Genomic DNA, 25,062 nt, shown 5'->3' on the forward strand with positions numbered 1-25,062 from the left:
TTTCCGACCACAGACAGTTCTAGACTTTCATCCAGCGAGACACTGGTAACCCACGTCATGGCCATGTGGTTGACAGGTGTTCAACCTAAATAGCCACCATCCGACCTATCAATTACCCTCCACCTCGACAAAACTACGTGTAACAACAGTTCCTAATCCCACAATATGCATACAGCCATACTGATATAGGAGACAGGTAGTAGCCACATACTTCTCAATACGGTTAGAATTTCCCATGATCGCGATGGCGGTTTACTAAATTAGCTATCAAACACAAGGAAAGGATACCGAGTCTTTCGGTCTTCGTTTCTACAAGCCATGGCTGCTTAGAGACAACCCCGCTACGAACCATCGCACAGTTGCACTAATCACCTTACTTTCATGTACGTGCTCAACCGTTCAGTGGTGCTCGACTTGACCCACTGTTCATGGAGCGGTCCAGCCACCGTCAGCACTATCGGTCGTTATGATGAAACCCAGATCTTTTCATTTTTCCTGTCTTCTGCTTAGGTGAGTGCACTCGGCAATTAACTCAATCCGATGCCATTAGTCTCTACATACGAAGGATAAAGAATCCTTAAGAAGTTGATATGACTGATCGATCTTCTTGAAACACCAACACCTGCATATTCCATGTGGCTGCCTTCTCGCATTCCTTAAGGATTTTGACACGGCGCAGCTGAATTCATCTCTTAGTGCACTTGCCAAGTTTCCAGAACCCACTTTTGCAATCAATGAGCCGGTGGGACCGAGCGATTAATTAACAATTGCATTATCATTTGCTATCCACGAATCTTACTGTGGCGGCCGGCGCAATACGGTACAACTTAAAAATCGGGGCTACTAGGCCGAGCATTCTGTCGGACTCCACGGCCCCATCGTTCCCGATCTGCTGCGATCCGATCTAGATCTCATCTGGCGAATAAGAAGCGCTGGCTTAAGACAATCCTCGCTCCGAAAGCCTGCTCTAGCCAGGGACCCATGTTGGGTTGCCTGGAGGGATTCGAATTGATTAATCCGAAACTCGTCCTGCTGCTGGAAAGAGAGATGCCACGCGAGTTTACCGACTAGTAGTAGAGTAGATAACATGTGGCTCGCTGGTGGAGCTCTCAGTCGGACTACTGTACGTGCTTTTGGGGGGCTTTTTTGAGGCTGCTGACCCGTCCACTTGGGGCGAGACCGCATTGGCAGGACGGCGAGAGCATGGCAAATAATGGTGTACATGTCCCGCGCGTGGTCGGTGCATCTGAGAGTATAAGATATTAATGCCGGACGGATACTTTATTGTCATTCTTTTCTTTACACGCTTTTCACTTCATCACTCTCTCCGTATGGCTTTGGTATAAACACCACTCGTCTTCGGCTCTGTTCTCTGTTGGTCAGACAAACCCTGCCGCACATCAACGCTCGACCATTATCTTCTCTCATTCCCCTGCAAAATGTCATCGGCAGGAGCAGGCAGTACTGCTCACGATGAGTCTCGTATTTCCGTTTCCTATCTAGCGGGCTACATCATTTTATCCTATGTGATCAGCTCGATGGGATGTGCGACGACATTAGAGCTTCTTCATCGGCGGACCTCAAGAGCAGGCTTTTACAACTGGTACGCTCTGACTCTCGCTCAACTTGATCATCCTATAACACTGTTCAATACTAGGTACCTCCTCCTCACCTCCTCCATCACCATGGGCGGGATCGGCATCTGGTGCATGCACTTTATCGGAAACCGCGCCATTGTCCTGGGAGACGGAAGCCCGGAGTTCCAAATCCTATACAACGTCGCCTTCACCGGCACCTCATTCGTGCTCCCCGTGGTCGTGCTGCCTATTGCCTTTTACGCAATCGGCGTTGAGGAAAGAGCGGGCTACCTTCGTATCCTGGCAGGAGGTTTACTCACGGGTAGTTCGGTCTGCGGTATGCACTACGTGGGCCAGCTCGGCATTGCCAACTACAAGTGTTCCTACCGCGTTGCTAATGTAGTTGGCTCGGCGGTTATTGCTATTTTCTCCAGTACTGCCGCCCTCGGCATCTTCTTTCGGTGGAGGGCTTCTTGGACGGATAGCTGGTGGAGACGTGGGATGTGTGCTTTTCTACTCGCAGGCTCGGTGTCCGGTATGCATTGGACTGCGGCTGTGGGGACGTCTTATCGTGAGCGGGATGAGTCGCTGAAGCATGGGACGCAGCTGTCAAGGGGTCAGGTTGTTATCATCTGCGCCGTCTTGGTAAGATGGATTATCCTCGCTGGAAGTATGTATGTGACTGACTGATTTCCTAGGCTTGTGTTTCCTGTGTGATATTATCCGCGTGCGCCATAGTCGCCGGCGGCAATCGAAGAAGATCGACTACTCGTGCACATCAGCTTGTGCTCGCATGCGCCTATTTCGACCCTGCCGGTCGAGTCATGGTTACGCCGCAGGCGCTTCTCCCAAGCCGAAAGATCGTAGAGCACTACATTGGCCGAGTATGTTTTCCCCGGAATCTTCTTCAGTGTGATTGACCCTAATACCTCTCCAGACCTTCAAAGACGACGACCTGACCCGCACGCACCCGGCCTTCCTCTGGGCTTTCCGAGCAAGTCGCAATTGGACAGCAATCAAAGAGCTGATCCCATTGATGCAAGCCCGCCTGGGATCCGAGGGAAGCGCGATCCAGAAACATGTACTCTCGCGAGGGGTGGTGATGGACAAGGAAACAGAATTGCAGACGGATTTCGATACTCTCTTCAAGCAGCTATTCTGCGTCACAGCACAGGACCTCTCGACTGAACTTCGTCTTCCCCTGCAGGAGCTGGGGATGCTGTACGACGATGTTCTAGCCACCGCCATTCCCGTCTCGCGTGTCTCCCGGGCAATGGGCCGTTCTTCGCTGCGCACTGGAAAAGGCCAGTTGATGTTCAGTGTTCGGCAATTGCAGAAACACGAAGCGGCACGTCTGGCGTCAATGGGGTTTCGATTCGCTACTATCGAGCATGTTACTTCGACGCTCTCGCGCCGTATTCATGTCCCAGAAGCGAGTCTTCTTCATCACCTGCGCGATATGCGAGACTATGCGTCGTCGAAGCGTGGATTCGGCGAGGGCGTTCATCTCACCTCATTCATCATGCGCCCAACTGTCCATGACCATTTTGAGGTTCTCACTGCCAAGGGCACGGGCAATCCTCTGCCGTCTGCAACTCTGTCGGTAAAACAGCTGCAAGCACAGCACCTGGAACTCCTCTCGCACATGGAAGGATGGTCCATGAATCACTGTCTCAAATACCTAGAGACCGAAAATTTGGATATCTCCATGGCCAACTTCCGTGATCACCTAGTCCGCGCAATCACTTCGCTATCAAAATGTCTACCAGAGGACATAGCCTCTGCAGCGCGATTCTCCTCTCGACCTCTCACCGCGCCCTGCAATAAGCTGACATTCCCAACCGACGACCAAGTTCAGCATCAATGCACGCTCCTCACCTTCTGCGTCGTCGGATCCCTCTCTACCCAAATCTCCAACCCAGACTTCACATTCACTCCACTGCGCCTCTTCAGAGTCCAGCAACAAGCCAACGACGACGCTACAGACCGCGAAGCATTCATCCGCGAGCTGAGCCAAGATCTCTTCTTCACTACCATCCGTTCCAACTCCACAGCCAGCGAGTCCGACATCATTCCACCCTCGACCCGCCCAGGAATCCGCCGCTTTTGGCCGTCGCGCAGTAAACAGGCAGTCTCCATGTCTGGAACCCCTTCCTCACAGGAGTCCCTCGTTGAACCTATGACATCGCCTCTGCGCGATATCACAGTCCAGAAAGAAGTTCGTGTGGATATCACACAGCTCCATGAACCTTCCACCCCAACCACAATCAGTACCCAAGATTCCCGCACTATTATTGCTTCTGCTGCGTCGGTGTCTTCATATGTGGATGAGCTATATGGGCTTTGTTATTCGCGGGGCATCCGGCTGCGTCCGGATTTGACGTTTCAGCGTCAGGTCTCGCGGAAGGCGGGGGTATGAATCATGGTTCTTTTGGGTTTTTGGCTGGCGTTGGGAGGTGAGTAAAAGAATTGACGACCTTGCATCCATGATGATGTCCTTAAAACATGCCTTGCGTTTTCACTATCTATTCGTGCTGTGAATATAGAAATCTCGTTATCATCCTGGATACACTTGTACACGTTGACCTGGTGTGTCGAAATATACTTTTACATTTGATTGTGATCAGTGCATACAGAAGTATACTTGAGACAAGTATGGTTTGCAAGAAAAACAGATTATCGTCACACATAACGAGAGCATAAAAAAGAGATGAACGCTAAATATCCAATGCAAGACAACCAAGCGTAACCTCGTACACCAATCCATAATAGTAGCACACACAACAGCATCATTCTAGAGATAAAGCAAGCTCCATCTCGTTCAGCTTAGAATAACAGGCCCAGGAATAAACAGCACCCCGGAGGAACCATCACGTCGCATTGGGATCCTCACGCTCCAAAAACGCCGGATCCACCTCGACACGACGCTCAAACTTGGTCCACCAGTCCCGAAAGCTCTTGAGAGAGACGACCTCGTGGCCTTTATTAGAAGGGTCGGACTCAGCAAAGCTTGCGAGGAAATTGAAAGCGCTACCAATGATACGCTGGGCCAGCACCTTGGTCGAGATCTGCTTCTGCTGGCGCTGCTCGGGAGACTGCAGTACTAATGTAGTAGAAGGTTGCGAGGGTTCTGTGCGCGGACGTTCCATCTCCAATGCGGCCAACTGCGGTGCAATGTTATCAGCGGACTCAATCGAGATGCCCAGCGTCACGACGGCGCCATTGGTTGCTCCCGCTGCTGCCCCGCCGGAGATATTGCTGCTGCCCTCATCCAGCATCTCGTCTTCATCTTCCGCTTCCGTGTGCCGTGGGCCATTGTCGCCTTCAGGTGGTCGCACGCTAAAGATGCCTGATGGTTTTGCGTTGGCTAGCGCCCCGACGAACTTGAATTCCTGGGGAGCGCCGGTCGTTGCATCTGGGAGCTGGACATAAATTGCGGCGCCTGTGTTTTCCGGGAGCACCGTGCCCGGTAGGAAGAAAACCACGATGTCTGTGAAGGTTGGGTTGACGGGGAAGGTGAAGGCGAATTTGGTCGCTTGACCGGTTGGCGAGGCGTCGACGGCGCGGATGTCTGTCAGACATGGGCGGCCTGGGATTATGACGGAGAACATCGCTGAGATCGAGGTTGGGGTGGGATTAAAGAGGGCGAGAAAGAGAGAGAACCGAGAGAGCTGTTGCTGGCAGTGACATAACCTTTGCCCTTATCGATAAGGGCTGCTTGGTCCCGCCGGCTGCATCTTTTCCCCTCCTCCTCCAGTCAACTCTCGCCATGGCCAAGTCCAATCTGGAACTTGTCCGCGAATGCGATAAGTATGTCTCCGTGCCATTGTCGAGTCCATTGTCTTACCCCGTGTTAGTTTCCCCTACTACGAGGACAACCGGGCTGCATACACAGAGAACCTGCAGAACTACTACTCCTTCCGGGTAACGGGGTACGATGCGACACTCGGCTACATTTTAAATACAGTGGTGGACACGTTCCCCTGGCCGAAGAACTGCTGGAGCATTGACCCCGCCGCCCGCACAGTCACATTGGTGTCATTGCCGGGTGCCAATGCTGCCCAGCGCAGCAAGCTGGTGGCGCAGAGCATTGCCGATGCAGTCAAACAGGGCAATTTCGAGCTGCTGAAAGGATGGCGCAATGAGATGTATCCCGTTTACGGACCGGGCGGCGAATTCTTGTTGGAGATGGAGCGCAGTGCATCGCCGCTGTTCGGCATCGTCACCTACGGCGCCCATATGACTGGATACGTGGATGACCCGTCCGGCCCGAAGATCTGGGTGCCGCGTCGTGCAAAAAACAAGCAGACATACCCCGGTATGCTGGATAATACCGTCGCGGGCGGAATGTGCACGGGCGAGATCCCCTCTGAGTGCATCGTGCGCGAGGCCATGGAGGAGGCCTCGCTGCCAGAGTCGGTCGTGCGCGCCAATGTCGTCCCTCGTGGCTGTGTGACTTATACACATGTCCGGGATGCGCGCGCTGGCGGCGAAACCGGCCTGATACAGCCCGAGGTTGAGTATGTCTATGACTTGAAGCTCGACCCGAGCGTTGTCCCTCAGCCCTGTGACGATGAGGTCGAAGAGTTCAAACTGTTGTCTGTATCCGAGGTCAAGGAGGCGCTCAGCCGGGGCGAGTTCAAGCCCAATTGCGCCAATATCATGATTGATTTCTTTGTTCGCCATGGTATTCTCACCCCCGAGAACGAGCCGGACTATCTCGAGATTGTTGCGCGCTTGCACCGCCGCATGGATCACCCAACTGCATCGCATTGCAAATAGCAGGGGTTGGTGAAACTTGATATACATAGACAATTGGGTAATCATATAAGAGAATGCGTGCTGAGATCGGCAGATAGTAGTAGTTCATGACAATTCTTATCTGACTGACGAGAATCTATTGGTATACCCAAATAATGCAAAAATAAAACGCCGCGCTGCACCCACAAAGCTATTAACACTGTCCCAAACCCCCAAGATCCCCGCAACTTTTTGTTTTCTGTTAATTCCAAACCCAGCCTTAATGGCCTATTTCTTGAGAAGCAGGTATAAATGGTCAATCCTCAGCGGGGCTAGCTTCTTGTAGGGTCCCTCGAGATAGAGCAGCAATCCTCCAAAGGAGACAAAGACGGCCCTGAAGAACGTAGCAACGTTAGCAGGATGGACTAGACTTCTCAGAAGCAGCATGGAGAAACTCTCGGATACTCACATCGTATCCTTGGTCGCACCCTCCTCAAAGCGATAAACCTTGCCATGGCAGACATAGTCATAGTCATTCGCCAGCGTCTGCTCGCCCATACTGACTTCCCTCCAGCTCGCACGGGTGTCCTCCTTGCCGTCGAGGGAGAGCGTCGATGCCAGCGCCAGGGAGAGCGACTCGCCCACGGCGCAGGGATAGAGCTCCGAGTTCACATCCAGAGTGAAGGAGAGAGTGGCATCGGTCGAGCTGCATGTCAGTCGGGACACGCGGTCGTACTTTTGGGCGTTGATCGTGGTGATCGTGAATGTGTCTTCGAACAGGAGCGGGTCCGACATGGTGGTGGGAGTTGGTGGGTTGAGTTGGATTGATAGGGAGTGTGCGATTGAAGCGATGCGCAAATTTGGTGGGCACTCTGTGGTAACTCGGACGCAATTGCTGGGGTGGTTGGGTTGAGGAAGAGGGAAAGAAAGTGGAAGGCGGAGTTTGACGCTGAAGCCTTTTTTCTGCCGCGTTTTTTGGTCCCGCCGATAACCACGACCTGGAACACTACTGCTGCATTACTGCAGTGCTCACCATGTCATTCCGCAAGCGCAATATCGGTCTATCGCTCGGCGTCGATCGTGCTGCTATTCCTACTGCCTCCGAAAAACCTGCGCCCGAGTCTCCTGGCATTCGACCCTCCCCCGATGATGGACGGCCGACGACTTCGACGGGCACCCCATCGCTAGACGGTCTCCTCGCAGGTCATGCGGGTCTACCAATGGGTAAAACTTTACTGGTGGAGGAGAACGGAACTACGGATTTTGCAGGGGCATTGCTACGTTACTACGCGGCAGAGGGCGTGGTGCAAGAGCACAAGGTCCATGTGGTTGGAGTGCCGGAGCAATGGGGTCGCAGTCTCCCAGGCCTAATTGGGACGGCAGAATCGGTGGAAGGGAAACGATCTGACAAGCGCAAAGACGAGCGCATGAAGATTGCCTGGCGGTATGAGCGCCTGGGCGAGTTTGGGGCTGGTGTTGCCGGTTCCCGGAATGGTGAGCATGGATAACTTCTCGAAAATGTTCTGGATACTGATAGTGTATAGTTCCGGCTGCTGGAAACCAAGATCCAGCTGCACCGCAGGCACCCGCCTTCTGCCATGCCTTCGATCTCACCAAGCGCCTGGCCCATCCGTCCATCACCAACATGTCTTTCGTCCCACTCGCGCCCTCCAAAGAATCACCGTTCATTTCTGTCCTCAATCGGCTACAGACTGAAATCGCATCCAGCGCTTCGCATACCATCCACCGCATCGTGATCCCCTCCCTCCTCAATCCCACCATGTACCCGCCGGACACTTGCCAACCCGAGCATCTTCTCCAATTCCTCCATTCCTTGAAAGCGCTGATGAACGCATACACCACCCGCGTCACCACAATGATCACACTTCCGCTAGCCCTCTTCCCTCGTTCATCGGGTCTGGTTCGGTGGATGGAGCTCCTCAGCGACGGCGTCATCGAGCTCTGTCCCTTTCCACACTCTGCAGACGCACTCACGACATCCGGTGCGGCAACATCGCAGGAAGAGCCTCCGCAGGGGATGTTGAAAGTACATCGATTGCCGGTATTGCATGAGCGCGGTGGCGGAAGTGATCAGAATCTCGGGCAGGACTGGGCGTTTATTCTCAGTCGACGGCGATTCGAAATCAAGCCTTTCAGTCTCCCACCGGCGGAGGGGGACACGGAGGCGCAGGATGCATCTGCACCTAGTGGAATGCCAAAAAAGTCCGATCTCGAGTTCTGAGAAATCAATCTTCCTCTTCCTCAACGTGACGTCTCACGCCAGGCTCGGAGCTCGAAAACATGTCCTCCAGCTCGATCTGCTCCGACATTGCAGGACCCGAGCTGGCCATTGTCCGTAGGTAGCTCGGCCCGTACGCATCAAGATCGGGGCGTACGGGGAAGCTTCCCAGGCGAGAGCGGAAACGGTTCCCTAGACACGAGGAGACGGCTAGCCATGCTGTTGAGTGTCAGCGACCTCATCTTCACGCATGGAATGAGGCATTCGAACCTATGAAGAGTAGTAGCGGTGCAAAAAAGACCAGGAACAGCAGCAGCAGGAAACCCATGGCGATGGTGGTTGTCAGCGACAAGCAACAAGCCCGCAGCTCCAGGACAGCTCGGTGCTGACTCATCGGGTCTGCCGTCCCACTTCTTATTTTTCCACTTTTTCTCTTTTCTCTTCCTTCCTTTCTTCTTCTTTTCTTTTACTCACGCACCTTTTTCCCTCATGGTAAGTTTCTACATTTCCATTCCACCCCCTGCTTTGCATGATTATATATCTACAATCTGTCAATCCCCTGAAAGCTCGTCAAATTATCATTAAAAATTGAGCGCCGGTGACTGAGAAACGTATCGAGAATGACTGCAAACCACCACTTATTTCTGTGCACACACTTGTCTCTCGAGGAATCTGGCTAACTCGGATACAAAGACTTTATGAACAGAAAAACAGAGAAATATGGACTCCGATCCACCTCTCCCCATCCCGATCTCCTACATATCTAATAGATACCTTCTCTTCTCCATTGACGCCGTGACCTATCTCAGACGCGAGCATCACATCTGCGGCGTGCTGATCGGGACGCTCCCGCAGATCCCCCAACAGAATGTGTTTCTGGGTCTGCCGCTCGAGCTGATGCCCGAAGAAGCGCGGTTGCTGGTGGACAAAGGTGTAGCGTGCATCGTAGACGAAGCCAAGGCCCACGCCGGTATGCGGTCTCTCTTAGAGGGGGACCGCGCGCGCTATCTGCGCGACCTAGAATCACAGGGCCAGCATGCGATGCGCCTGCAGTCCGACCGGAAGGAGCAGAAGCGCGAGGAGGCGTTGAAGAAGTTAGACGAGAAGAAAGCGGCCAGGGCGCGCAATTCTCCCTCGGCATCGGCACAGACCGAGTCATCGGCGGCCATTGTGGATATCTTCAACTCGGAACGGAGCAACGGCAATACCTCCCGAGATACTTCAACTTCAACCGCTTCCTCCAGAATGGGCATCACACCCGCAACATCCTACCCGCCGCTCCCTCCTCCCTCTTCAACTCTTCACCTCCCACCACCCTCCGTCCCAGCCTCATACCCTCTCTTCGCGCACTTGCATGCACGTGGCTACTTCCTTTCGCCAGGCCTACGCTTCGGATGTAATTACATGGCTTATCCGGGTGACTCGCTGCGCTTCCATGCACATTTCCTCGTCGTGTCCTACGACTGGGATGAGGAGATTGACCTCATGGATGTTGTTGCCGGCGGCAGATTGGGAACCGGTGTCAAGAAAGGGTTCCTTCTTGGTGGAGCTGAGAAGTCCAAACAGGAGGTTGAGAACGAGGCGGATCGTGTGGACAGTGTGAGAGCTTTTAGCATTGAATGGGCCGGGATGTGAACTGCTGGCTTGCCGGCATTGCCAACAAAACTCCCACTCCTACCCACTTCTTGCTGCGAGCATTCGAAGCTTAATCGAGTGTCAACCAGACTCGCGTTACATCCGTGGGTACGACCGCCAGGCTTCGGTGCGTATGCATCACCGGCGATTTTTGTCCCGATTCCAAGGAAGCGGAGCAAACTGGGAGATGACTTCGTTCTCTTCTCCGGGTTGCAATCCTACAGCTCCGAAATGAGCACGCTCGGCAAAGCGCCATTCAAGATGACTCGTGAGAAACACGAGAACACAGCTTCGAGCGAAGCATTGCTCACGCAAGGGACATTTCTACCCAGCCTACGAGAGCGAATTCACGATCTCCAACCAATAAGATCAACCTATCGCTCCATAACGGTCATAATCATACACTGTGCCTGTCCACTGGTAAGGACAGTCAACCAACAATCATACATAACTCATGACATTCATTTCCGTAGCAGCGTCATAGCCCGGACATACCACCCATAAACGATGGTCGCATCAAAGGTACTCGACATTCTTCCACTTAAACTTCTTATTCGCCCGATCAACGGGCCGATTCTGGAACTGACTGCCATGGAGCTCAAAGACCAGCGGCTTCGGAGTATTTTGGTCATTCAGAGCAATCTCTGCACGCGCCTCACCCTGCCCCGACTCGACGGACGGTGTGGGCAAAGGCACAGTGAAGCGGAAGATCGATTGTTCTTTGGGCACAGCTGCAAAAACCCCATTAGCCTCTCTGTCTGTCTGTCTCCCTCCGACGAAAGTAGAAATAAAATGAACTCACTCTTCACTTCATCCTTCTCAGTAACAACCACAAAAGTAAACTTCGTATCCCTCACCACAATGCCCTTAATCCCAACCCTCCCACCAGCCGCACTCCTCACAACCTCCACCTCGGCGCCATGGAAATCCGCACTGACAAGCTTACTACCATGCGCCATGGCATTCACAGCAGTTGCTGAAGATCTGAGATCAAGAAGATCCTGCATATACCCCGTCCACAGCGCATGCAGCTCGCGAAAAATGGCGTATTTGCACTCCTCGCGCGGGAGGTCGTAAATCCCCGAGGAGCGCTTCTCCCGCGCTGAGAGCGGGCGTGGTCGCTGGTGTCGTAGGAAGTGTTCTTTCTTGCGGAGGCGGTGCTGTCGCCGCCGGGAGCGGTTGTCCGCGGCCGAGGGGGAGGTTGCGCGCAGGAAGAGCGGTTTTTGTTTTATGCGCTCGGTGAATTGTTGGTTTGTTGTGTCGGGGGAGTGTGCGCGGGAGAGGAGGGTTTGGGCGATGTGCGTTGGCGGCTTTGGGGATGGGGACGGGGAGGCCATTTTATTTGCGGTGGTTGTCGTGGTGGTGGTGGTGGATGTTGAGGTTGAGGTTGAGGTTGAGGTTACCTAGAACTTTTGCGGAAGCGGCTCTTTGCGACCCACCGAGTCGGGTACCCGACCACTCTCTACATAGTAGAGTAGAAGAGAGCTGCCAAGCTCTGTTTACCTCTGCTTACTGCTGCTTTCTGCTGCTTTAGCTGTTTCATCTTCACTCCATCAAACTAATCAACGACTCCACGCCAGTATCTGTTGAGACCAGGGATATTGCCCTTTGGCCGTCGTCCTGATTATTTTCCGCCTGATTTCCAATCCGTCTGCTAGTACAGCTAGAGATGAGGTCTTTCACCCGACGTCTATTCAGCTCTGTGAACCCCTTGTTTTTCTAGAATGTTGGCTCTGGCCACCTCTTGGTTTTCTCTTCAGACCTCCACCATACACTGATTCTTCCATCACTTTGATCGTTTCCATTCCACATCCCCCCGTATCCTCATGCCAAGAGTATCACTGGGATAGGTGGGATCGAAAGATCGAAAGCATGCAGCAGCAAGCCATTCAAGAAGAGAATATTCCTACCGCCATCTCTCAGCTCCGAACCGATCGTCAAGTTCCTCAACTTGGCCAGCACTTTGACGGTGGCCAATGCCGAGTGTTCAAACTGGATTTCGCGCACGAGGAGAGTTGGGCAGTGCGAGTGCCGATCTTCTCTCGAAATGCTTCACCTGAATCTGTAATTGACCATGTTCAATGCGAGATTCATATTATTCAAGAGCTTGAAAGGAGAGGGTTTCGCTGGGCTGCGAGGCTCCGAGGCTACAGTCTTTCATTTGATAATGCGGTTGCATGCCCCTTTATCGCATTAACGTGGATTCCAGGCAGCCAACTTGCATGGTCTCATAGCTTCCCAGCGCGACCTCTTCGGGACAAAGTGCTGCATCAAGTCGCATTGATACACGCTTCACTTCTCGAGTGTACCAAAGAAACCAGTATGTCGAACGCCCTATTCATCCACGATACGCCTGCTCATTATCAAAGGGACCACCGCTACGGAACATTTCACGAGAATAATAAATCAGAAGATCGATCGAGTTCGGAACGGTTTCCTCCCAGAAACCACAGAAAAGGACTGTCTCGATCAAAGGCACATCCTTTCCAGTGTTCTTCTCCCCGAGCTTGATGATGCTCCTTTCACCATGGACCATGGGGATCTGGCAGCACAAAATATTATTATAGATGAAGAACACAATGTGACCGGGTGAGTAGAACATTCGATAACGTGCGGCCAAAAATTCTAACAAGTCAAGCATCATCGACTGGGGGTTCTGTCAAAAGATGCCTTTCCAATTAGCGGCCAGTTTCCCACGGTTCCTACACCTCCAGCATCTACCGCCCAGTTCCGTTCTTCAGAAAGATCGCGAAACATACATCGCATCACTTCGGTCCCAAACATCACAATCGGCGTCATGGATGACTCTCGTCCTATCTTCGAAAGATATCGATTTTCAGATGTGCTTTCTGGAGTCCATCATAAGCAAAGGGATGCATCGGTGGCTGGCGCAAAACGGGTGGAGGCTCCCGTATCGCGAACAATCTAGCAATGAGAGAGGCAACGAGTGAAGCAAACACGACCGCAGACTTCTCTGGTCTGGCCAGGAGTACATTGCCATATTTGCATTAGCAGCATTATGATGGCACTGCTTTGGTTTCTTCAAATTGCACATGACTAGCCCACAGGTACTTTCGTGAAGAATCAGTCCCAGTGTGATCCATGGGCCTGACAGGGCATAACGAATGTATAAGGATAGTCTCCGGCATCGAGTCATAGTCCTAATGGACACATTACCCCAATGAATCGCATATTTCTTAGGAATTGTGTTTTTATCTGGCATCAGAACGCCCCAAGATGTATGTCATTGACCAATGCAGCGCCTAAACAACCCCCATTCTAATGATGCAACCCCCATAGCCATCCTCTTCGATGCTCCAAGATCACCCAATCCGACCCAACCCAACCCAACCCAACCCAACCCAACCCAGTCCAATCCAGGAAAAAGGGTATCAGCGCTAAAAATAAAAGCCAAAGAGTCGCCAAAGAAAAGTATGCCAAAAGAAGGACCATGGAAAGTACCAAAAAGACAGAGTGCGAATCACAGCCGGCGGACTCCAATTCGGGGCTTGGGCTTGCCTGCGCCGGAAGAGACCTTGCGCACTCCAGCAGCCACTTTCGATACCTTTGAAGGAGCAGCTGAGGATGCAAGAGATGAGGCGAGTCGTGTTTGAGCACTTCCTGCTGACAGCGGTGTAGCTGTCTTCGCTGTCTGCATCTCGCACTTCTCTTTCAACCCGAGGACAGCCAGCGGGTTCTCCTTGCCGTCACCGCTTAACCGGCGAGACACGTCTTGGGTTGAGAATTCAGGAACATCCTCGTAGATCTGGAGGTCATCCCGAACACGACTGGATGCGTTAAGACCTCGGTTGAGAAGGGACAATTTGATCTGTTTTCGTTGCGGCGAGCCCGACCGACTGGTGTTGGCTTGGATGTTTTGTTCCGACGAAGACATGCAGGGCAAATCCATGTCCTCGTCTTCGTCCACGAGCATCATATCGCTATCCGGATATTCGGCATACGGTAGCGGGAGCGAGGAAAGTGGCCGCTTCCCCAGAGCATTCTTCCGAGGACTTGGCGGTGCGAGTCTCACCGGAGTCGGAGAGAGAGATGGGTCATTTTCTTTGCTCGCGCTGGCCGGGTCTTCGTTCTCGCTGTCGTCGTCTTCTAGCATAGCGGAGCTATCCGTAGCAGGTTCTTGGGTCGGACCAGTCGTGCGAACGGTCTTCTTCATGGTCACCGTCTGTATGCGCTGCTCGTGCCGCGGACGTTGGAAACTTGTATTGTCCTTCTCCTCAAACACTGCGCCGGCATCCTCCCCTCGAAGCTTGGCCTCTGTGACAGCATCCTTGAGGTCGGCAGAAATAGGTGCATGGATAGATGTCATCAATCGAGCCTGGTGAGCAAAGGCATGGTAATCTTCTTGCAGCATCGCACCCGCTGTGGAATTGAGAGCCGAGTCGGGGTTGGGATGGATCAGAAGACATGAAATGGTCTGCATCAGGAACACGGTCATTGTTAGCTTCGACTTTTGGATCGTTTGGCGCAAATACTGACCACTAACACATCCTTCAATGTCAAGTTGGGTTGCCAGTCCCTCTTCAGCGTGTCTACACACACTGCGCCCGTGAGCTCCTCCATGTTGGGGTGCCATATGCGCGTCTTGAAGGCGGCCTTGGGCGGGCTATGTGGGTAGTCTTCTGGCATGCGCAGGTGGAGGCGCCACAGACCCTGTGAGTAAGGGGTACCTGGCGGTCCAGTGAGCAAGACCGTCAGCTGGGAGAGGTCGTCGGTGGATTCGTTGCTGGGCGGGAGGAGATAGTAGGGTGGAAGACCGGCGCTGTGCAGGGCGGCATGGTCCGCGGCCAGCCGGCGAAGGTTAGACGGCTGATGAGGGAGAGGATTAGCATACATTATCCGAGAGTTGCTGGGTAGAACTCACCATTCTAAGGATGAGATAAGAGTTGGGAACGTTTTTGTTGTTGTGAAGATCCGGCGTTGCGTTGGTTACTTGGCTTTGTTTTGGTCGGGTTTACGCTAGTCCGGTTTGGTCACGCGTCTGGTCAGGTGATGGGGGGTTCGCGTGGTTTTTCGCGTTTCAATTTATCCCGATTGGGAATGCAGTTCATTGATCGGTTGATTACATCCATGTCCATGTTCCATTAACTATTGCTTGTGATTAAGTGCAAGAAAGAAAGAAAAAAACAATTCATAGCCCTCGTTCCAGATTTTGCCATTTCACATTTTACAGGAAAGCAGCCAGGGCGGCCATACCAACCAGGCCCAGAGAGCCAGCGGTGGCGAGGGGCGCGGCGTTGGTGTGGGTTGCACTCGCCGAGGCAGAAGCCGACTGGGAGTTGGAGTTGGAGTTGGAGTTGGAGTTGGAGCCGGAGCCAGAACCTGAGCCAGAGCCGGAGCCGGAGCCGGAACCTGAGCCCGAGCCAGAGCCTGAGCCTGAGCCGGTGTGAGTGCCAGTTTGGGTAGTACTGGTGACCGTGACCATGGAAGTCGTCTGCGTGTTGGACGTGACCGAGGTCATGGTCGTGTGGCCAGGCTGGCCGGCAGCAGGAGTGGACATGCCAGCGGGGATGGAGGCAGCGGGCTGCTGCGAAGTCACAACGGCGGGCTCGCTGGTCACGACAGTGGGTTGCGAAGTGACGACCTCAGGCTGGCCGGTGACAACACCGTTGGAGTTGGTCTCGGTGAGGTACTGGGTGGCTGGGTTGCTCTACCAGGTGGGTGGTTAGATTGCTGTCCGGGTCGTACAGAGGCTCAAAAAGACTTACATTGTCGGCACTGTCGGCAGCGACGGCGCCCTGGGCCAGCGCGAAGGCCGAGAGAGTAGCGAAGAAGATGGAGGTACGCATGGTGGAGTTGTGGTGGGTGGGATTGACGGAATGTAGATCTGACGATCAAGAGAGAAAAAGTGTGGGGAGATGTATGTAGTGGGAGAGTGGAAGAATAAGAGGGAAAGAAAAGAGGACAGAGATGCCGTGTCTTATACCCCAGGCAGGATGTGGGAAAAGGCACTAGCGGGCCTACCGCTGCAAGGCTGGTTCTATTTTTGCTTGGTCGCACTGGTGCGTAAGCCGCTTTGGATGTATACTTCCTTGGTTCTGTCTCACTTACTACTAGTGTCCCCAGTGATTTAGATTATTTTGTACGGTCCGGTCTTCCTCTGGAAGAATGTCCAGGAGAATGTCTGGTAGAAATAATCATGACCATAATCATACTACGTGAGCTACTCCGATTCTGTTACTATTTTAACAATCATCAAACCCTGCAGTGATCGCCACCCCAAAGCTTGCCTGTCTGACTGACTCTTGGCAGACCGCGTGTATGTCTACGAATCCTCTCTCACTACTCAACCACTCACGGTGTCTGCCGCCGTTGATCATGATGCATTTACTAATAACGCAAAACTTTTTGGCTGGTCGGAGGATGAGACCGCCAAGAGTCGAGCCAGCGCCTCCCGCCCACCGAGTGAGACATCACTTTTCCTCATTGATCGATGCAAGGGTGCGAGTCCCTACATGATACGAGTCTGCTAATTATGAGGGTACCTACATTAATTATTACAAGGAAGTATACCCAGCACATCAATCTCCGTCCTTAATGGCTTTTTTTTCCTTTTGTTATTTCTGCGTTTCGCTAGGGCGTCCGCGTCCAATATCGAGTAGTGGACCCCCGTTGCCTCCCCAGACCACTGTAAAATCAGCTGTGCGGATCTTGCCTTCGGTGCCTGGTGCCACTGCCACCTTCATGTGAGACTCGATGCATGCGGAACAATCAGCTGGCCGGCCGCAGCCCCTTCAGGGTCATCGTGAGTGACTTGCCATCCGGATTGTGCAACGCCTGCCACGTACCACTCAATGATGCGGGGACAGGCAGAGTGGCTGGGTGGTGTTATCAACTAAAAGTGTAGGACAATATAGGTTGAGACCCCGATCTCGGTTATTGCTAGCGTCATCCAGCGCCTTTATCTGGATTCAAAGAGCCGAGCAGCTTCGGTAAGGTGAACCGGGTAATGGCTGGCACCCTAGCTGTTTTAGAGCTCACCCCTGGCCCGCTTTTGCTCCCTGGTAAAATTAAGCGTGACCCGGGGTGATCGCTGAGCATTTACCACCCCGTCACGGCGATTTGCCCACCTGAGTGCCCTCACTGGACTCGACCTGACTATAGGGGTAAGTGAGCGACCTCACGCTAGCTTCATCACGCTTAATATCTCTCTCTTTTCTACATCGGTTCCATTTTCTCATCAATAAAGGACTAGCGTCATCTATGACCGATGTTAGTTTTAGTGGTCTTGCGTCGTACCTTAGTAGGTTGTGGGATTGACAGGTCCATTAAACGCCTTACTATACAGCTACTACTCCTACAGCCGTGCCTCTATTCACTTTATTTTTCGAATCTATGGTTATTGTCTGAAGGCGAACAAAGTGATACTTACAAGCTAATACTATACGTCTTCCCAAACAGCTCAGCTGTATTTCAAATATCGTAGAAGTTTCTGAGCGACTTAGCTCCCTTTTCATGACGATATCTGAGGAACCTAGATCCAAAGGCAAGTGCTTCGTGAATGCATTTTCGCTGCACCACCTACATTGAGACGAGCGTGCCCCCTTGACTTAGGGGAAGAAGCCTGTCATGTGATCGGAATAATTTCTTGACCCTCAACCATGGTCCGCATCCGTTTCCAATGCTGTGGAATAAGCTGACATCATCACTCGGGAACTCTGCGATTTCAATGTGAGATGAAGTAGTAACATTACAACTAATAGCTGCCCTGCATCCTATCGCATTCCTTTGAGAAGATGCTCATCGCGCGTGTTGAGCGTCCCGACTATGAATCACTCGCTTCAGAAACGCGAGAACTTGGATTCGATCAGTCTAGCCACCCAGATTCTCTGCTTTAGTATCATAATACCTTTGGTGGCTTTAAGGTTCTTTGCCAAGTTCAAATTACGGCTCCCTTTCGGACTGGAGGATGGTATGTGCCCAATCAAAGCTGTTCCTGTCTCAACTAATTGAAGCAGCATCATGCTATGCGGCGTTGGTATGAATCCACTAGCTTGACATACACCTATTCTCGCATAAACCTAACACACATTAGATCCTGTTTGTGGGTCATTCGATTTGCACACTATTTTGTGAGATACCTATCTCAATTTAGCTTGTTCACTCATATTGCTAACATAACTTTCAATTCAGTCACTTACACTGGAGGAACTGTTTCTCCCAACTCCTCCAAAACATGGGATCGTGAAGTCAAATATAAAGTAAACTCACTGGCACAAGTTTCCTATGCAGTTCGTACTGACCAATAAGATATTTTTTATAGCTACGATGTTCTACGTCCCTATGGTGCTTTTCGTCAAAACCTCCCTCATCTACATCATGATTCGGGTGTGGCGACCATACCGTGGGAAGGTGATATCCTTGTACATTTTCTTCTCTTTCATTTTGACGTACTACACGGTTATCTTATTCGTCAAGATCTTCACTTGCAACCCAATTCGTTTATTCTGGGACATTAATCTTCCCGGCGGGTCATGCTTGGATCGATCCGCCATCATAATCACCGACTCGTCCATTAGCGTCATCACCGACTTGGCCATTCTAATTTTCCCCGTCGCCTTGGCCACGACTTTACACATGTCTATTTCCAAGAAGCTACATGTTATCGCCATCCTGGGAGCGGGAAGCATTGCCATCGCTTTCAGTATCTACCGATTGGTGCTGGCCATCTGCGGAAGGAATGATTCAGATGATGTTGATATGTTCTTGAGAGTTTTACTATCCGAGTAAGTTTCTTTTCAGTCTCGAAAGGAGGTAGTCATTTCTAATACATTGATGCAGCAACGGGGAAGGTGGATTGGGGCTTATCTGCACTTGCATTCCATCGATCAACAGACTCTTCTGTCAATACTGTGAAAGGTGGAAGCAGAGAAACAGAGAGAAACAAGAGCCAGGTGGATTCTGCGCTAGCCTTAATGTCGATCGAGATGTCGATGAGGAAACACAGGTACCACCGTCAAGTTTTCCAAGCACACCGAGTCGACAGTCTTGTGCCTTCTCAATTTAGTATTTCTACAGACTCTGTTTATAATCAACGAAGGCTTCGAGTTTGAAAGGGATTGTGTGATTTGATATTGTCTTAAATCTGGCCATTTTGTTGAAGACGTAGGTAGTTAAAACGTGGATCAGCTCTTCCAAACATAATGAACGGAAGTACACAATACTACACAATAGAAAGAAATCACTGCTTGGTCAAGACGTCCTGTCCCCGCATCCAATCCGCAAACTCCTTGCGCTTAGCCTGCCACCCCGATTTCATCAGCACAACCGTAGCATTTTGTAGTAAAAGGAGAGGAAAAGACTCACGCGAATATCCCAAAACCCATACCGCTCCTCCAGCCCCATATACGGATTCCGCGTACCACCCTCCCGCTCAATCTCCCCCGCCCAGTCGCGCCAACTAATCGGCTTCAACTTCTCAGCGCCCAGAACAAGCCCCGCGGAGACAACAATCACCGCGAGTATCGTTTCGACGATGATATCCTGTGGCAGGGTGGAAGCGGAAGTGGAGGCGCGGGCGTTGCTGGAGAGGACGGTGTGTTCGTGGGCGGAGTAGCCGCTGCGTTGGGAGAAGCTGTCAGTAGTGAATCTTTTTGGGGGATTTGTAGAGCAACTGCGGCCATTCTCGGCGGATAACGGGATACATACGCGTGAGCGAGCAGCACTAGGCCGAAGAATGAGACTAGTCGGGAGAGGAAGCTCATGTTCGTGGTGTTTGGAGGGGGGGGGGTGGTGGACACGGAAGTGCGGTCCCTGGTGAGTGGGATGGGTTGCTTGGTCTGAGAAGGACGCAATTGATGATTTGGCGAGCTTCGGGAAAGAAGGGGAAAAGAAGATAAGGTACCGCTGGACTCCAGAAAGCTGGCCGGGGTTGATCGTCAGTTACAAAATGAGGAAAGTTGGCGCTGACCTAAGCATCGTAGATCCCGTGACTCTCTGCTCCAACAAAGTACACATGTTTATACAGTTAGACAGATCATTGTTTACCAAGTCCATCTCTAGATATGGTTACTACTACTACAACGGAATGTAATTTTGGGTTTGTTCGTGATTGATTTTTCATCAAAGCGGCCGGGATCGGTCCGTTTCTAGCAGGTTCGTAACTGTGGGTTTCCTTTAACACATCAACATAAAATCCATCTCCTTCATTCCACATCTCCAATCACAGCTTCTGCATGGCAGCAACATCGGTGGACTGGACGTGATCCTCATCCTCCTCAATCTGCTGCTGCAGGTCGTCCAGAGACACCTTATCGTCCTCGATCACCAGGTTGATCTGCAGCTTCTTGATACCGAAGCCGACGGCAACCAACTTGGAGGCACCCCAAACGAGACCGTCGATCTCGACGGCACGGACGTTGGCCTCCAGCTCCTGCATGTTGGTCTCGTCATCTGCAATCGGTTAGTATTACGTTTCATATGATCTTTCAAGAAGAAAACATACCCCAGGGCTTCACCTCGAGAGTGACGATCGACTTGGCGGCGGGCTTGGTCTTGCCCTCCTTCTTCTTGCGGTACTCAGCCAGGTTCTTCTCACGCTCGGCCTTGTGAGCCTCGTCCTCCTCCTCGGAGTCGCTGCCGAAGAGGTCCTCGTCCTCGTCCTCGTCATCGGCCGAGGGCTTGTCCTTGGGGTTGACGGGCAGCTCGGTCGACTCGGGGCCGTAGGCAGTGAAGGCCTGGGATGGGTCACCGGGGAGGGTGGCGAATTCGCTCTCGTACGAGGCGATGTGCTTGTGCCAGCGGGCAAGGTGGGGGTACTTGGCCGCGTCGGGGGTGGCGCTGAAGGCCTTGAAGGTCACAACATCGGCCTGCGACGGAGCGTGACTAGAGACCAGTCAGTCATGGTCTTTCACGTTTGCTGTCATTTGAAATAAATCGACAGAAAAGCATCAATCAGAGACGCGATTGCTCGCAATTGGATGTAGTCATGCAGCGGGGTCTTAATCCGCCTCTTAAACACGGACCAATTTGTTCTCATCATCAAAGGGGAAAGGGAGGGGTTGGGCGCAGGGGATCTTCTTACCCAACGACGTAGCTCCGAGTGGACAGGTAGTTGTTGGCCACTAAGGGACACAGTCAGTCAGCTGTTCTCAAAACCAAGCACGAGGTGGAACATACGAGCCAGGCCGGTATCGGAAACGAAGTCAGTGAAACCCATTGTGACGGGAGGGGTGTGGTGGACGAGTAGGTGGAATTGAAGGGGTTGGAGGGGAAGGGAAAAGGAAAACAGAGAAAAGAGATTTTTCCCGTGTGGCCAGTGCCCCACGATGGGGGCCCGGAACAATGGTTGATGCGGCTGCCGGGAGAGAGCTTGGGCGGCGTGGAGCTATGGGTGGAGCTTTCGAGAAGCGTCACGATTCTACTACTTCCTGCGTGTGCCCGAATATATATATCCGGGATGGCAGTGTCGCATTGACCAGCATCACATCATGGCGGCCAGACTGTCTCTCCCCACTCGTAGCCGGCTCTTGCGACCCCCCAACCTAGCTCCGTCCCGCCAGCTTGCCCCAGCTGCGCGCTCTTCTCTCGTCACTCGCTCTCCGTCACTTTACCTATCCGCAACCAGGCTCACTTCCGTTCCGTCGGTGCGCCATTATGCGAATGGGCGCCCACATCCTCCCGGTGGGACCCATCGGATGGACATGAGCGGAGAGCCCGAGAAGCCCGCGCTAGAACAGTATGGCAAGGACCTGACGGAGAAGGCGAAAGCGGGCAAGTTGGACCCGGTGATCGGGCGAGACGCTGAAATCCACCGCACGATCCAAGTGCTATCGCGACGAACAAAGAACAACCCGGTCCTGATCGGTGCCGCCGGTACGGGTAAGACGGCTGTGATGGATGGGTTGGCCCAACGGATTGTCCAAGGGGACGTACCGGAGAGCATCAAGAATAAGCGCGTGATCTCTCTGGACTTGGGATCTCTGATTGCAGGAGCCAAGTTTCGGGGTGATTTTGAAGAGCGTTTAAAAAAGGTGCTCAAGGAAGTGGAGGACGCCCAGGGTGGCGTGATCCTCTTCGTGGATGAGCTGCACACCTTGCTTGGATTGGGGAAGGCCGAGGGCAGCATCGATGCGAGCAACTTGCTCAAGCCTGCGCTGTCTCGAGGAGAACTTCAGTGCTGCGGTGCCACCACGCTTACCGAATACCGCTTGATCGAAAAAGACGCCGCCCTAGCCCGACGGTTCCAGCCTATCCAGGTGGCCGAGCCGTCAGTCGCCTCGACAATCTCCATATTGCGTGGTATCAAGAATAAGTACGAAGTGCACCATGGTGTCCGGATTACGGATGGTGCGCTGGTGGCTGCAGCCACCTACAGCAACCGCTACATCACCGACCGATTTCTTCCCGACAAAGCCATCGATCTCGTCGACGAGGCCGCATCGGCACTCCGCTTGCAGCAAGAATCGAAACCGGATGCCATCCGAGAACTCGAGCGCGACATCACCACCATCCAAATCGAGCTAGAATCGCTTCGCAAGGAAACGGATGTCAGCAGTCGCGAACGCCGCGAGAAACTCCAAGAAGACTTGAAAGCCAAACAGGACGAGGCGGGAAAGCTGAGTGAAATTTGGGAAAAGGAAAAGGCGGAGATCGACACCATCAAACAAACCAAAGAGGAGCTGGAACGTGCCCGATTTGAGCTTGACCAAGCCCAGCGCGAAGGAAACTTTGCCAAAGCTGGAGAACTGAGATACTCGAAAATCCCTGAGCTCGAGGGTAAATTACCGAAAGACACTGCCGAGAATGAAGCAGAAAAACAAACTTTGATTCACGACAGCGTCACTGCCGAGGACATTGGCCGAGTCGTGTCGCGAACAACCGGCATTCCGGTCACCAAGCTCATGTCTGGAGAGGTAGAGAAATTGATCCGGATGGAAGATACACTCCGTAAATCGGTTCGCGGACAGGACGAAGCTCTCTCCGCCGTCGCCAATGCAGTACGGATGCAGCGCGCAGGCCTCAGTGGTGAAAACCGTCCACTCGCCTCATTCATGTTCCTTGGCCCAACCGGTGTCGGCAAGACGGAACTTTGCAAGAAGATGGCCGAGTTCCTCTTCTCCACCGAATCCGCTGTGGTGCGGTTCGACATGAGCGAGTTCCAAGAGAAACACACCATCAGCCGTCTGATCGGCTCTCCAGCCGGGTATGTCGGGTATGACGACGCCGGCCAACTGACCGAGGCTGTCCGGCGGAAGCCATACGCGGTTCTGCTCTTTGACGAGTTCGAGAAAGCCCACCGTGACATCTCGGCCTTGCTGCTCCAGGTCCTCGACGAGGGTTTCCTCACAGATTCCCAGGGCCACAAAGTTGATTTCAGAAACACACTTATCGTGCTGACCTCCAACCTTGGTGCCGATATTCTGGTTGGAGCTGATCCCCTGCACTCGTTTAAGGATTACGGCGACTCGGAACTCTCGCCAGACATCAAGAAGGCCGTCATGGATGTTGTGGAAACCTCATATCCGCCTGAATTCCTGAACCGTATCGACGAGTTTATCATTTTCAAGCGACTGTCGCGTGAGGCTCTCCGAGATATTGTCGATATCAGAATCAAGGAGCTGCAGTCGAGGCTGGATGATCGCCGGATGATCTTGCAAGTGGACGACGAGACCAAGGACTGGCTGAGCGAGAGAGGCTATGACCCCAAGTTCGGCGCTCGTCCGCTGAACCGTCTGATTGCCAAGGGGATTGGCAATAGCCTGGCAGACAAGATCATCCGTGGCGAAGTCACGTCTGGTCAAACTGTCCGGGTCTCTCTGAATGCCGACAAGTCTGGCCTGGACGTCTCCCGCGAGGAGTAATATGAGAATTTTTACAAGAATGGCGTTTTTTGTGGCATGTACGACGGTGTTTCCTTTTCTGTACGATATTTGGATCTTCACTCTCATCTCCTACGAACTTGTATAGTACTGCCTCCCCATGTTGGTAAAATAATGAGATCACGTTTAATATCCTGGTATTCTTGGTATGGCCCTAAAACAAAACCCCTTCCATGCACTCAACTGCATGTCCGAAATAACTCCATGAAAACAATGAAAAACAAGTAGCCATCCGAATTCACGACACGAGATAACAAGAAATCTGTTTACTTCTCGCCATACTTCTCCTCAAACACCTCGATCTCGCGCATGGTCGCCACGGCCATATCGAGGGTCTTGGAAACAGACTCGATCAGCAGATCCTTGCGGAAGTTCAGCTCGTCGCAGGCTGCCTTCAGTTCCTTGATGCAGCTCTTCAGGTCAGCGGTGATTCTGGCGCGGACCTCCTTCTTCGCTTTCTTGGTCTGGTGCCGTTCCTTCTTGGCGGCCTTGCGCTTGAGGTCATCCACCTCTATAGTAGATTTGAGACATGTTTAGATAACATGTAGGGCTGGGAGAATGTATGGAAGGTGTGCTTACGCTTGTCCTTGGAGGACTTGGTGGTCTTCTTCAGCGGCTGAGCGCCGTTGGAGACAAGAGGTTTCTTGGCTTTTTCGACTGTGTCAGTCATGGTGTTGGAGTTGGCAGGTGTAGACACGAGAAGAGTAAGATAGAGTAGCCTCGAGGGTGGGATGTGGATGTGTGAATCAAAGAGAGAGCGTGGATGCTTGTTTGTGGAAAAAGAGAAGAGGAAAGAGAGAAGAAAGAGGAAGAAGGAAAGGGGAACAAGAGTAAACAAGGTGGACTCGATGCCTGCGCACCATATCGGGCAGGCAAGCAAGCACGCATCAGCCGGCCGTCCGCCACTCTATCACTTTCTCCCTCATCCATCCACACAGACACCCACATTCCCCAATTGCAGACACCATGGCTTCATCTTCCAAAACGAAAAGGCCTGCAGCTGCTCATCCTCCCATCACACCTTGTACTTTCA

General features: G+C 52.5%; 13 protein-coding genes across 13 annotated transcripts; 5 read left to right on the forward strand and 8 right to left on the reverse strand.

Annotated features, from left to right (window-relative positions):
- Window positions 1-1,685: 1,685 nt before the first annotated feature.
- PFLUO_LOCUS4850 (uncharacterized protein) lies at window positions 1,686-3,996 on the forward strand (the record flags this gene model as incomplete). Its single annotated transcript, XM_073782241.1, has 3 exons — window positions 1,686-2,222; window positions 2,360-2,461; window positions 2,515-3,996. 3 exons carry the CDS (start codon window positions 1,686-1,688, stop codon window positions 3,994-3,996), a joined length of 2,121 nt encoding a protein of 706 aa, XP_073638916.1.
- Window positions 3,997-4,447: 451 nt separating this feature from the next.
- Window positions 4,448-5,188, reverse strand: PFLUO_LOCUS4851 (uncharacterized protein; the record flags this gene model as incomplete). The annotated part of the gene is made up of 1 exon (XM_073782242.1): window positions 4,448-5,188. One exon carries the CDS (start codon window positions 5,186-5,188, stop codon window positions 4,448-4,450), a length of 741 nt encoding a protein of 246 aa, XP_073638917.1.
- Window positions 5,189-5,346: 158 nt separating this feature from the next.
- Window positions 5,347-6,359, forward strand: PFLUO_LOCUS4852 (uncharacterized protein; the record flags this gene model as incomplete). Its single annotated transcript, XM_073782243.1, has 2 exons — window positions 5,347-5,387; window positions 5,435-6,359. The coding sequence occupies 2 exons, from the start codon at window positions 5,347-5,349 to the stop codon at window positions 6,357-6,359; spliced, it is 966 nt and encodes a 321-aa protein (XP_073638918.1).
- A 246-nt stretch (window positions 6,360-6,605) lies between these two features.
- On the reverse strand, window positions 6,606-7,112 carry PFLUO_LOCUS4853 (II; the record flags this gene model as incomplete). The annotated part of the gene is made up of 2 exons (XM_073782245.1): window positions 6,606-6,711; window positions 6,787-7,112. The coding sequence occupies 2 exons, from the start codon at window positions 7,110-7,112 to the stop codon at window positions 6,606-6,608; spliced, it is 432 nt and encodes a 143-aa protein (XP_073638919.1).
- Window positions 7,113-7,351: 239 nt separating this feature from the next.
- PFLUO_LOCUS4854 (Elongator subunit elp4) lies at window positions 7,352-8,559 on the forward strand (the record flags this gene model as incomplete). Its single annotated transcript, XM_073782246.1, has 2 exons — window positions 7,352-7,811; window positions 7,862-8,559. The coding sequence occupies 2 exons, from the start codon at window positions 7,352-7,354 to the stop codon at window positions 8,557-8,559; spliced, it is 1,158 nt and encodes a 385-aa protein (XP_073638920.1).
- A 717-nt stretch (window positions 8,560-9,276) lies between these two features.
- Window positions 9,277-10,191, forward strand: PFLUO_LOCUS4855 (tRNA-splicing endonuclease subunit; the record flags this gene model as incomplete). The annotated part of the gene is made up of 1 exon (XM_073782247.1): window positions 9,277-10,191. The coding sequence occupies one exon, from the start codon at window positions 9,277-9,279 to the stop codon at window positions 10,189-10,191; it is 915 nt and encodes a 304-aa protein (XP_073638921.1).
- A 516-nt stretch (window positions 10,192-10,707) lies between these two features.
- On the reverse strand, window positions 10,708-11,528 carry PFLUO_LOCUS4856 (uncharacterized protein; the record flags this gene model as incomplete). Its single annotated transcript, XM_073782248.1, has 2 exons — window positions 10,708-10,922; window positions 10,994-11,528. 2 exons carry the CDS (start codon window positions 11,526-11,528, stop codon window positions 10,708-10,710), a joined length of 750 nt encoding a protein of 249 aa, XP_073638922.1.
- A 2,144-nt stretch (window positions 11,529-13,672) lies between these two features.
- PFLUO_LOCUS4857 (uncharacterized protein) lies at window positions 13,673-15,076 on the reverse strand (the record flags this gene model as incomplete). Its single annotated transcript, XM_073782249.1, has 3 exons — window positions 13,673-14,626; window positions 14,689-15,018; window positions 15,074-15,076. 3 exons carry the CDS (start codon window positions 15,074-15,076, stop codon window positions 13,673-13,675), a joined length of 1,287 nt encoding a protein of 428 aa, XP_073638923.1.
- Window positions 15,077-15,376: 300 nt separating this feature from the next.
- Window positions 15,377-15,998, reverse strand: PFLUO_LOCUS4858 (uncharacterized protein; the record flags this gene model as incomplete). The annotated part of the gene is made up of 2 exons (XM_073782250.1): window positions 15,377-15,859; window positions 15,918-15,998. The coding sequence occupies 2 exons, from the start codon at window positions 15,996-15,998 to the stop codon at window positions 15,377-15,379; spliced, it is 564 nt and encodes a 187-aa protein (XP_073638924.1).
- A 3,392-nt stretch (window positions 15,999-19,390) lies between these two features.
- Window positions 19,391-19,913, reverse strand: PFLUO_LOCUS4859 (uncharacterized protein; the record flags this gene model as incomplete). Its single annotated transcript, XM_073782251.1, has 3 exons — window positions 19,391-19,450; window positions 19,516-19,768; window positions 19,858-19,913. 3 exons carry the CDS (start codon window positions 19,911-19,913, stop codon window positions 19,391-19,393), a joined length of 369 nt encoding a protein of 122 aa, XP_073638925.1.
- Window positions 19,914-20,371: 458 nt separating this feature from the next.
- On the reverse strand, window positions 20,372-21,367 carry PFLUO_LOCUS4860 (uncharacterized protein; the record flags this gene model as incomplete). The annotated part of the gene is made up of 4 exons (XM_073782252.1): window positions 20,372-20,601; window positions 20,654-21,033; window positions 21,233-21,272; window positions 21,328-21,367. The coding sequence occupies 4 exons, from the start codon at window positions 21,365-21,367 to the stop codon at window positions 20,372-20,374; spliced, it is 690 nt and encodes a 229-aa protein (XP_073638926.1).
- A 271-nt stretch (window positions 21,368-21,638) lies between these two features.
- Window positions 21,639-24,011, forward strand: PFLUO_LOCUS4861 (chaperone ATPase hsp78; the record flags this gene model as incomplete). Its single annotated transcript, XM_073782253.1, has 1 exon — window positions 21,639-24,011. One exon carries the CDS (start codon window positions 21,639-21,641, stop codon window positions 24,009-24,011), a length of 2,373 nt encoding a protein of 790 aa, XP_073638927.1.
- Window positions 24,012-24,295: 284 nt separating this feature from the next.
- PFLUO_LOCUS4862 (uncharacterized protein) lies at window positions 24,296-24,699 on the reverse strand (the record flags this gene model as incomplete). Its single annotated transcript, XM_073782254.1, has 2 exons — window positions 24,296-24,540; window positions 24,609-24,699. The coding sequence occupies 2 exons, from the start codon at window positions 24,697-24,699 to the stop codon at window positions 24,296-24,298; spliced, it is 336 nt and encodes a 111-aa protein (XP_073638928.1).
- Between the last annotated feature and the right edge of the window lie 363 nt (window positions 24,700-25,062).

This window comes from Penicillium psychrofluorescens, assembly GCF_964197705.1.
Source record: "Penicillium psychrofluorescens genome assembly, chromosome: 3".
NCBI classification, from domain to species: Eukaryota; Fungi; Ascomycota; class Eurotiomycetes; order Eurotiales; family Aspergillaceae; genus Penicillium; species Penicillium psychrofluorescens.